Source organism: Pollicipes pollicipes, unplaced genomic scaffold (assembly GCF_011947565.3).
Source record: "Pollicipes pollicipes isolate AB1234 unplaced genomic scaffold, Ppol_2.1 Scaffold_7261;HRSCAF=8764_pilon_pilon_pilon, whole genome shotgun sequence".
Taxonomy (NCBI): Eukaryota; Metazoa; Arthropoda; class Thecostraca; order Pollicipedomorpha; family Pollicipedidae; genus Pollicipes; species Pollicipes pollicipes.
The window spans coordinates 12,413,726-12,425,616 of record NW_023597054.1 but is presented as its reverse complement, the minus strand read 5'-3'; the positions used below and the strand labels follow the sequence as shown (position 1 = coordinate 12,425,616).

At 55.6% G+C, this 11,891-nt stretch overlaps 1 protein-coding gene across 1 annotated transcript; it reads right to left on the bottom strand.

Annotated features, from left to right (window-relative positions):
- Positions 1–1,175: 1,175 nt before the first annotated feature.
- Positions 1,176–5,410, bottom strand: LOC119113050 (uncharacterized). Its single transcript, XM_037237373.1, has 5 exons — positions 5,388–5,410; positions 4,577–4,711; positions 4,210–4,503; positions 2,060–2,242; positions 1,176–1,182 (listed from the first exon to the last, which is right to left on the bottom strand). Exons 1-5 carry the CDS (start codon positions 5,408–5,410, stop codon positions 1,176–1,178), a joined length of 642 nt encoding a protein of 213 aa, XP_037093268.1.
- Positions 5,411–11,891: the final 6,481 nt, after the last annotated feature.

Sequence of the window (11,891 nt, the reverse complement as noted above, 5' to 3'; positions counted from 1 at the left end):
TTAAAGAGCACAAATTGATTTTGAAAGCCTTCCTTCGGTGGCATTATTTCCAGACGGTCGTCCCCGCGCGCCCGACACCCGCCGCCTGGTTTGAACTGCAGCGGCCAATGCCGCTCGGTTGTACTGAAACTGCAAACCCGGCAATAGGTGTTCTCGCCCCTAATGTTGCGAGCGCGCAGACTCAAAACTGTTTACGTCATTTGCTACACTAGTCGATTCTGGAAAAGGATGGACATCTTCAGGCAAGCAAGGGTAAATCTTTTATCATTTCAAACTTCCTTTCGGTCCACTCGATTGAAAGCCTATGAGACCCCTACCTTTTCCAGTCAAGGGGTCCCCCATAGGTAGAAAGAACACGCGGGGATATTACCGATCCCGGTCAGGGGCTGCAGTACCATCCCGTCCCAGCGTGGAGTGACTGCCAGCTGTCATTTTGGCCACGGGAGGGCGCGGTCCCCTGGTCGATATGGAAGTCCATAGAGGGATACATCAATCATTGGCCCCTGCCTGACGCCGTAGGCCCTCCGACCCGGGCATTTGACCCCAGGTCGACGCAGGTACCCTTATTGAAGCAATAAGATATTTAATTGTTTGAAGTATATTCATAAGAGGTCCAATTAATTGACCAAGAGACTCCAGGTCGGTTGACGGCTCCTTGCCTGAAACAGGGTGGAGGCCCCTCGTTCGGTACTGGGACCCGTCACTAACGCAGGGCCCTCCCGTTATCTTATTGTGGACTCTCGCCACAGGTAAACAGGGTGGAGGCCCCTCGTTCGGTACTGGGACCCGTCACTAACGCAGGGCCCTCCCGTTATCTTATTGTGGACTCCGCCATACTGGGACCCGTCACTAACGCAGGGCCCTCCCGCTATCTTATTGTGGACTCTCGCCATAGGTAAACAGGGTGGAGGCCCCTCGTTCGGTACTGGGACCCGTCACTAACGCAGGGCCCTCCCGCTATCTTATTGTGGACTCTCGCCATACTGGACCAGTCACTAACGCAGGGCCCTCCCGTTATCTTATTGTGGACTCTCGCCATAGGTTTACATCTATCCTTTCTTTGTTAGAGGGCCACGACCAACGCATTAGCCTCTCTGACATTCGGGGTCCCGTCCCTCTGCCGGTTCAGTGAATACTTCTCTGGCCGACTCGGATCCCTTCCGAGCAGGAACCCGTTAGCCACTACGGGCCCCGAAACGACACAGGGGTCCCTCGTGTTTCAGGGGCCCCGAGCAGTGCAAAGTGCGGGCTCCGGCCCTGGGCAGTGGGCTCCCAGCGTTCACACGGACACGGAGCCAACTGTTCGGTGGTGGTGGTCTTTGGCCGAAATAGAAGCCGGCATTGTCTCAGCGTGTCCCCATTCGGTGCAAGAGGCCCTCTGGCTGGCATTTGAAGCTCAGCTCATAGAGCCGGTGTCCTTAATGTGACCTTTAGGCCTTTTGGGCCCTTCCACATAAAATCGGGCAATTGATCGCTGGTCCTGAGGGACACTTGGGCCCTCTTCGGGCGCCCTCGACCACTTCGCCTGACGGACTCGGGGACCATTACCAATAAAGGATCCCTGCTAGGCACTGTGGGCTGCTGGCCAGCACAGGGCGCCCCTCATTGACTCAGGAGCCCGACCATTGTGATTCGCGGGTTCCGGCCTTATTCCTGCATGAGAAATAAACAGGCCCGCAGGCCTAAGCCGACACGCAGCCGATAATTTGGTGCTGGTGGTGCCTGATTACCAAAGAGGGCTTTATCGACTCAGGAGAGCCCCAATCGGCGCAAAGGGCCTTAGACTGGCATTTTAGGGCCCGGCCCTGCGGACCGGAACCCTTAATACGTTCTTTGGCCAACGCCCTGGGCCCTTAAATCAGGCCCAGAACAAGCCCTTAAATCGGCCCTTACATTATATTTACAATGCATTTAATTGGCCGATGCCATAATCTAAATCGTGTCCTAAATGGCCCGTAGGACAATGTAGGCCCAAGAAAGGGCACGTGCCCCTGTGCCTCCCCTGCCTGCGCCACTATGTGACAGCGACCGGCTCTGGTGTCCGGCTGGTTGCCCTGACCTGGACTGATGGAGGTTGCGCAGCGCGGTGCGGCCCTCCTCCAGCGCCGTCTGCCGCTCAGCCAGCTGGGCTCGAGTCCAGTCCAGCTGGTGGTCGGCGCGCCCGTGCGCCAGCCGCTCCATCTCCAGCTGGTGCTGGCTCGCCTGCAGCTCGCTCTGCAGCAGCTTCACCTCATCCCGCGTCCTGGCGTGCACACCGGGCATCACTGTGTGAAGGCACGCACTCCAGGTCACACAGGCGCCACTGCGTTAGCAGGGTGTCACCGTATGCACCGGGCGTCGCTCCTCAGGCAGCGTGCTCAATCGTGCACACCAGGCGTTACCGCTTATATCAGGACTCACTGGACAAAGCGCACCCTGAGGTGCATACGGTGGCACCCTGCTCAAAGTGGGCTGCTGGACACAACACCGACACCATCTGCTGGGCATGTAAAACGGACCTTGCTGGATACACAGACCTCGCTGTATAGTCTTGCCATGCTGCACACATCAGCTATCACCGTTTGTGCTGGACGGGCGCTGTACACACCGGACCTTACTGTACCCACCGGATTTTATTGTATATACCGGAGATGCTGTATATACAGATATCGTTGCAGGTAAGAGGCTTCACCAGTCCTCAGCGCATGTGCATTAGAACTTACTGCGTACGCCATGTCTCACTGAAATTTATCGGGAGTTACTGCATACAACCGGGCCTTACTAATACACCGGCACCATCGTATCTACCGGATATCATTACACGCACACGTTCTCATTGCATACCCGAGCCGCTGCTGTACGTACCGTCGTACCCGTACACAGTACACATGAATCACATCTGCAAATACGTGTCATCACGCCCACACAAGTCATTCACGGGCACGGCAGCCCGGACTGCGCACACCAGTCCGCACTGCACACACCAGTCCTTACTTCACACAGCAGTCCACACTGCACACACCAGTCCCTTACTTCACACACCAACCCGCACTGCACACACCAGTCCTTACTTCACACACCAGTCCGTACTGCACACACCAGTCCACACTGCACACACCAGTCCTCACTGTACACACCAGTCCGCACTGCACACACCAGTCCGCACTGCACGCACCAGTCCACACTGCACACACCAGTACGCACTGCACACACCAGTCCACACTGTACCCACCAGTTCGCACTGTACACACCAGTCCACACTGCACACACCAGTCCGCACTGCACACACCAGCTCGCACCGCACACACCAGTCCACACTGTACACACCAGTTCGCACTGCACACACCAGTCCACACTGCACAAACCAGTTCGTGCTGCACACACCAGTCCACACTGCACACCAGTCCTTACTATACACTAGTCCACACTGCACACATCACCCGTCACTGTACACACCGCTCTTAAGAGCAATTAATGGCAACAAGAGTGAGTTATGTGCACTGCATGTTTAAACTAATTGCGTGCATTATCACCGTTCGGTAATCAGACAAGACATGAAAGCATTGAGTATCTTTCACCCCCTCCCCATCTCCGCGCGTCTCACTACCTTTGCAGGTTGTGACAGTGTACCAAACGAGAAAGTGGTCGCAAGGGACGGCAATATCTTGATACTGTGCTGCATGTGTCGGGAAGCTGGAGAAAAGGCAACCTTTCTTTCCAGCTATTAAAATAATCAGTCGCATCCATTTGTTTAATAAACGTCTGAGGATGAGGAAAGGGACAAAAGCAAAAGGTAGCAGGGCCAAATAAATGGTGTCAGCAAATGTTACAGCGCTGATTGCTGACATTATATCACAAGCCACTTTCTCGTTTGACAATTTCCACTTCGGAAACTCGCATTTGACGTGAAACGTACTGCGAAAAACCAGGCTGGTGAGAAAGCAAAAGAGACGGAGGGAACTTCCTCTTAATAAAAAGGCGACCATTGTGATGTAATGTAATGCATACGTCATGTGATGCAAAAAAGGTCGAACAAAGCACTCTTGCTGGAGTGATACCTCGCGTCTCCCTAGAATGCCCCTTCTCCAACACGACACCACATGCGCCGCTCAGGAGCATCAGCGGTCGACCATCTGCGTCGGTCACTGGCGTGACATGGAACGGTGACCTGGCGGCGACATGGCCGACGCCATGGTCTTCCCGCGTCCCGCTGGGTTGACGGCCCCTCACCTGGCGGCGGCCGCCTCGGCGGCCATCAGGTCCTGGCGCGCCAGCAGCACCTGGCGATCCTTGCCGCGCAGTGTGCCGCGCGCGCCGCACACGGCCGCGCGCGAGCGCTCCAGGTCCGACTGCGTGAGCCGCAACGCCTCGTGCGTGCGCTCCAGCTCGTCCTCCAGCGAGAGCTCAGGGTGGTAGGGTGCGCGCGGCTCGCTGATGGCGCGCAGCTCACGGATCAGCGCGTCAAAGTTGCGCTGCGCCTCGCTCAGGGAGCGATTGGTCTCGGCCTCGATGGCCCTCACCGCGCTGCGAGTCGGCGTCGGCGGCATCGGCAGCGTCGGCGGCGTCGGCAGGTGGGAGCGGGCGGTGGCCATCGCACGGCGCGTCGCTCTCAGCTGAGCGGCCCATGGTGGGCTCCTCGAGCTGCTGCTGGGCGCGCAGCTCGAGGCCGATGTTGCGCGCGTCCGAGACAGCTAGCGAGCGGCGCAGGTCCTCGACCAGCTCGCGCAGTGGCCTGCAGCTCGCGCTCCAGCAGCAGCAGGCTGGCCGCCTCGTCGCTGACGGCCGGGGCGCCGCGCGGCGGCCGTCGCTCGCCGCGGCCCGACCTGCGGCGACCGGCGGCGGCGGGGGCCGGCGGCCGCGCCGTGCGCAGCGCCCTCTCGATGGCGTCGACGGCGCCGGCGCGACGCACCACCGTCACCTCGACGTCGACCAGCGGCGCACTGGCGACCGCCGGCGGCGCCGTCGTCACGCCGAAGTGCGCGCACACGGCGTGCCGGAAGGCAGCCGGACCGAGCGCGGGGTTGGCCGGCGTCGGCGCCGACGTCGGCGCTGTCGGCCGGAAATAGCGGCCGGCCGTCCAGCAGGGCGCAGAGCCGGTGCAGGTCGGCGCGCCCGACGCCGGCCGGCCCGGCCAGCTGACTGTAGACCAGGCCCAGGTACTCATCCAGCCCGAGCGCCAGCACCACGGCCGCGTTCGGCGGGTCGGCTGGTGGCGGCCCGCGCGCGCGCTGCCAGAGCCCGGCCCAGCAGCCGCCCTGGCCGCGACTCCGACTCCAACTCCGACTCCGACTTCGCCTCCGGCTCCGACTTCGGCTCCGGCTCCGACTTCGGCTCCGGCTCCGACTTCGGCTCCGGCTCCGGCTCCGGCCGCGTGGACTGTCTGGTGACAACGCTCGGCATGATGTCACTTGTCACGCTTCGTTGACGTCATGTCCGCTATTCACTGACGTTATCGTTTCCGATGAGGATCTCACAAACGTCTCTCCCCGCGCGGCACCTGGCTGATCTCTAAATCTCCGACGCTGGTATTCTTACCCACTTGTAATTACCGTGCCTCTTGGGTCCTTGGATGCATCACTTGCGACCTTGTATTCCACACTGACATCACCGGCGCCCTCGCACTGCTCGCTGAGCCTCGCGTGGCTTCTCGCCGACACCTGTGACCTCACGCTGACGTCATCAGCGCCTCCACCCCGAGCGCGGGCCGCGGTTTCCGACCGCCGTCTCCCGTGGCTCGCGCTGCATCGGGCCGGCTTCAGTGCAGAGCCTCGCGGTGTCGTGCTGCCGACCGGGACACGCCGCACACCGCCAGCAGAGCGCCGACCGACTGACATCCGCGCCGGGCCGCGGAGAAAACGCGACGAAAAGTAAAAGTCAAAGAGCAAACACGACCCGGACCACCGGGCCGGCGGCCGGTTCGGCTTGCGCCACCGCGACGTCGCGCCGTCCAATTGCTCTGGCGAAACGAGCTCGCATCAATTATACCGACGTCACGCTTAAACAACTGCGTTTTCATCCGGCGTCGGGCCTTGCCGCCGGCGTGCCGAGGGCCGGCTCGAGCTGAGTAATGCTTGCTTGCTCATGCATACACAACCCGACAAACAGGTCTGCGCGATTTCATTTGAGGTGCGTGGCAAGGTGCGGTTTTTCGGCTGCTGCGCCGCTCGGTGACCCACTGAGAGATGGCCCGACATTCCGCACGTGACGGCAGATGGCCGGCCGGCAAACGGTGCAGGGTTCCGCGGGGAGCCCCGTATCGTGGTCGATGCGTTCTCGATGCAAAGGTCGCCGTTGCCGGGCAGAAGGTATCCGCTGCTGCTGTAAGAAAAGCCGCTGTTGCGACATGCAGACCGGTGATAGAGCAGTCTGCGCATTCCTGGCGAAATCCAAACGACGACGTCGTGACGGGCTGGTAGATCCACACTGGGACCTTGCGACATCCGAAGACATTCAGCGTCTAAATAGCTTCAGATCCGACCTTCTGACACCGGCGGCGACGGCGTCTTGTTTCGACACTGCGTGGCATTGTGTATAGTATTTCAGAGCACGGGTACATAGATCTGACAGCTTGCACGGTGCCGTGACGTTAATGACAGCACATTATCGCGAGCGTCTCCTCTACAGTCACCTCTCGCTCTTCCCAGCATCTCCCCAATCTGGAAACGTAAACTTGCTCTTATTCTGATAAAGCATGCCTTTTTGTTCTGTTTTCTCTCAATCCATGCTAAAGCCTGCAACATATCGCGTTACTTTCCAGTTTCAGGGTCACCCGCGGGCTGCGCAAGATCTCCCCTGCCCTCAGAACCCCACCGACCCAGTCCCGGCCTGAACACTGGGCCGGCGGTGCTGCCGTGCCCGACACATGCCGTGCCCTTGCCCCCACCGCCTTCCAGCCGACCGTGGTACCCTTGCGCCGTCCCAGAGCGGCGAAGATAGCGGTGTGGCGACATAATTAGCCCCAATCTGACGAATGGAAATGAGTTCCTGCAGGCGAGCGATATACGAACCCTCACGGCAGAACCGGCCTCCGCGTGCGGGAGAGCGCGGTCGTCAGGGTGAAAGAGCCGGGAGGGGGGGGGGGGGGGGGGGCGTCGCGTCGGACGAAATTAGCCGGGCTCAGTCGGGTGACGAAGCCCGTCGCCGCTGACAGCGCAGCGGCTGGCTCGACGGAAGTCGTGAATCGTCGTGCCAATCGCCGTCTCCGCCCATTGAGCGCGCGTCGGCGGCCGGGCCGAGTCGATACGGGGCCGAGCTGTCGCCACGCCGCCGCCGGGCCCGCCGTCTGGCACACCTTCTCTACGTGAGCAGCAGTTTCAGCTGAGCATGTGTCCAGACTAAGTTGCGGCGTTATGGCAATATGTCTCCGGTCGTTTTGTCACCATATATCGCCTGTCGGGTCGGTTGCCTCGCGTCCGCATATTCCCTGTTGCGAAAGAGACCTCGTCGCCTGGCGTCTCGCTCCAGCTCGGTGGCTCCGACTCGGCTGGTCTCCTGCCGGGTCCGCGCCGACAGGCGGTGGTAAACAGACCAACTGTTGGGCGTAAACAAATGATCTCACGTGCGTCGCGGCCCGCCCACGACACCCAACTGGGCCAGCCCGCCGCTGCTCCCGCGCGGCTCGCCAGGTGTGCCAGCACTCACATGTTCACAAGGCAGGGACGCTTTCAGCCGGCGTGTGAACCTTTACGAAGAGTAAATAGGAGATGGAAATGAGAACACGGAAACAAAACGGGAACTGACTTTTAATTGTTGGCTATGACCGAAACCGGCTCACAGCATTCACTATTCAGTGATAATTAAGTAATCCCGTAAACTGGACGACACATCACGACGTGAATTGCAGCGATGATCGTCTTTGAAATCAGAGGGGTCAGCTGTGTGAAATAAAAAGTATACGCTGCCTACTTTTTACCCTCTGATTCGAAATCCGTTACCATCACAATAACAAGCAAAACGGATCAAAGAGAGGACATATGTTTTAATGTGTATTTGCTATCGCGCATGCTTCCCCAGCACTGTTTCGTCAATAATGAAAGCAATGAATGCAGACAGCAGCAAGGTCCGTGACAATAATTTATCTTCTAAATCTAGTTACAGATCGCATCATTATCACAACGATCTTAAGGAAATAAACCAGTACAGTTTCAGAATGCATAAGCAGCGGACCTGCGGAAAGGAGAGATGTTTATATGTGTGGTGGATTTCTGTCCCACTCCCTTCAGCCAATTGCATAACCGATTCAGCAACTTGTGTTCTCGACAAAAGTTCAGTTATGCGTGTCACATACATCCATTGTGAGGCCTGCAATGGTATGCAGCCTGCACGTTGCACAAATCGAATCCAGTCACACTCCGTCCCCAAACCAGTCATTTAACGATTCAGATCCAGTCATCGCTTCCAGTGAGTTTCAATAATTATAGAGAGAACTATGAGCAACCCTCGGAGGAAGGATGGAATGAGGTGTTCAAAAATAGAGAACACCACATCCGGTTTCATTCACGATGAGTGCTTAGCGAAGCGGACAGACTACGCAGCCTGGAAAGTTTACCCAAATCCGACCGCGTTCTGCTTGCCTAACTGTTCGATGAATTGGTTGTAAGGATAATTGTACGTCATCAGTTTATCATAGCTCAAGATATTTTATATGTGCCAATACGGCTCCTCATCATGAGCTGCGGGGATGTACGCGATGAGGATACATTGGATGCGTAATGATCCTCTGCTTAAGGAATAGGTGCACATCACATGGCTTACACGGATTTCATCATTGTCAGTACTTGTACATGGCCGCCCAGTGTACAGTGGTGATCTGTATTTCTCTTAACACAAATCGTGCAAAGAACGTGGTGATCGCATATGGTGTGGCATACTCCTGTGTGATTTTCTTGCGTGCAATGCATGTTGCGAGGCCTGTAAGTCCCTTGGACCTGCTTTGAAGGACACAAACGCCAGGGTCGCACGGATGGCAGGTCTGCGCGCAGGCCAACGATGAGCCATATGGTCTCACCGCGCTTACTGTACCCCAGTCATCATCCGACTCAGCACCACCCGCTGTCAGAGTGACACCGAGTTCAGTGTACCGGGACAAGGCGAGCTCTGCGTCTCGTCCAGCGCTGGGACCGGGACGCGTCCTGCGCCGCTGCCCCCCCCCCCCCCCCCCATCGGTCGGTCCGGCTGAACGCTGCCACCTGCAGCATCCGTGCCGAGCACGCGCGTTGCATGCGAAATCCATCCCCATAGCAGGAGCTGTGGCGACGCCATCGATGCCGTCCTTGATCGGTAATGCATTTCGTGGTCGCCGGTGAGCTCTCATGAACGAGGCCTTGCGGTGTGTGTCTTAAGGCTAGGTGAAATCATCACTGTCAGCACTCGTTGGGGTGCCAGCGTTGCTTGGAATGCATCAATTCGAGGTCGTTGGCCGCTGTGCTCTGGGCTTTCATCAAGACCATCGGTTCGTGAAAATGATTGTTGAGCCAAGGCGAGGGTCCGGCAACCCAACCTTCTCCAAAATATGTCCCTCAACGAACTTAAACGGTTTATTTTGACGATCGGTATTTTTCACTTCTTAGTTTTGCATCATTTATCGGGTAGCCCCTTATTTCACATCAGGGTATTCATGAAATTATTTCCAACGAATACGAGTTTTGTGTGTATTCGAGTTTGCGTCGTTTGTTTTCATATTCCTACAAAACATTGGACGCCCAAATCTACACTGGAAGGCTAGATTCACGTTGAGAAGGGCATAACCTCCTCAAAGAATGCAGCTCTACACTCCTCGCTACCAAAGCGGGCTGTTAAATTATACCTTAAACGTATTCCCTTAACAAGATGATGCATACAGCGCATGTTTGATGTCCAGCACGTCGCCTGAAGGTAGCGATGCTGTGGTTGCATTTGCGGGCAGACAAAGCTCCTGTCCAAGTGCACGCCTCGTTTTTTCGTGCCGTTCATTAGAATGTCGAATTGGGTTATAAATTAAGGGGAACGAAAAAGGAGGAATGACGAGCGTTCAGATAGCCGGCTGCGGAACAGAATGGTATACTTATATACATATATATGTACATATATATATATATATATATATATATATATATATATATATATATATATACCTTCCAGTGGCAGTTGGTCTCGAAATAATGAATCAAATGTGATGCCAGCAGATGTCAAGCTATAATCAAGGATGGAAGCGCGCACCTGCACAAATTCAAGCTCTCAAGAGTCATTCATGAACAGTGTTTAGTCAAGCTTTGCACCGAAGAGCAGACGTCAGCTGGCGCTGGTCGCTTCTGCACGCGACCCGAGCCTGGTTGGCGTCGCCAGGCAAGCGTCAACAGCAAACTGACACGGACAGGTGCTCCAGACTGCTGTGCACGTGCTTTTTTCGCGCATCGCGGAAGACGCTAGCAACTGCGGACCTCGCGGGAAGGATATGAGAACAGCGAACTCGTCGCAGCGAGACCGGCAAAAGTACGTCGACCCAGCCCGCCGTCCGGCGTGGGTAATAGCCCTCACTTGGCGGCACGTTCTGAAGTTAGTTGAGTCAGTGATCAACTCTTGTCGACCATTGACCCACATGAATAAGTTGATTACCTTGCACTGCTTGTGACGAGTGTGTTTGCGTTCTGAGCAATGTTCCTAACTCTTCCACCGTTGTTTCACCAATTTGATCATGAGTTTTAAGGGAGTTTTCCACATTTGGATGGGGTTTTGAACTGAACTAACCATCTTCAATGCCATTCGGCGCAGTTCACACCAATGCTCTTCTGAAGACTTAAGCCCATCTGGTTTCTGGGTTACACATCTACGAAGATCAGCTGAATATTTCGAGACTATTTCAAGGTCACCCAGAATCCGTAACACCATAACAACATCACTCAAATCCTACCATTCTATTAGCCATGTGGTGATCAAGACCAGGGAAAATGAAATTGTCAAGTCGCCCATCTCTGGCGTTCATGAACATTATTTCCAAATATGACAGCCGTCGATTGGCTCTCAGTCAATTTCGTGCGAGGTGCGATGACGTAAAGCACGTATTGCGGACCTTATTTACTAAGCAGAGAAATTGTGTTGATTAGAGCAGTGTTGTTCACTTGAAGTATTCCAATAGTTTATAACTAAGCTTATTTCATAGCAGTTGATGCCTGCTTTATTATGTTCAAAACTCACCTTATGTGCGGGAAAAGTGTGGGAAAACCTGCGTCGTACATCAATATGTGCATAAATGCCACTCGTCAGTCCGAGGAAGGGCCAAAGTGGCTGATGCCCCCTCCCCCCCCCCCCCCCCCCCCCAGCCCCTGAGCCAAGAGGGTTACACCATTAGACCAGGGGTGAAGTTTGTTATTCAGGTGGTAAATTAAGTAGCTTTGAAGCAGGTAATTCGTAAATTAAGCCCAGCGAGGCTATTAAGTGCGTTGAAATGCGTCGCAATAAACAAAGTTCTGTTATGATCTAAGACTGCGAAATGTTTGTAGACGGGTACTGATTGGGCTCTCAAATTTAGTTGCGTAGTGCTTTAGGTACCTTAATGGAAGCGCCACCATTGGAGTAAAAACTGTTAACAAGTTGTACCCTTGAGAGGACAGAGTAAAACAGGCATGCGGGGGCAGGAACGCTTAAAGTAGGGCAAGGGAAAGAAACAGTAAGTTCAAGACCTAGAAAATGCATGGCGTTCTACTGGAAGTAAAAGAAAAACATGGACGTACTACTAGGAATCGGCGGGATGCTGGGGTGACTGCAGGAATGATGAAATATTGAGGATCAGTTGCGTAGCCGGGATTTCGCCCAGAAGGGGCCCGCATCTGGCCTCCAATGTTAGCCAAGGAAACCTCTCGTCGTTGCTCAATTTTCTGACCGTTTTCTGACCCCAAAGGCCTGCAAGTACCTGAAGCGGTCTACAAGTACTGAAG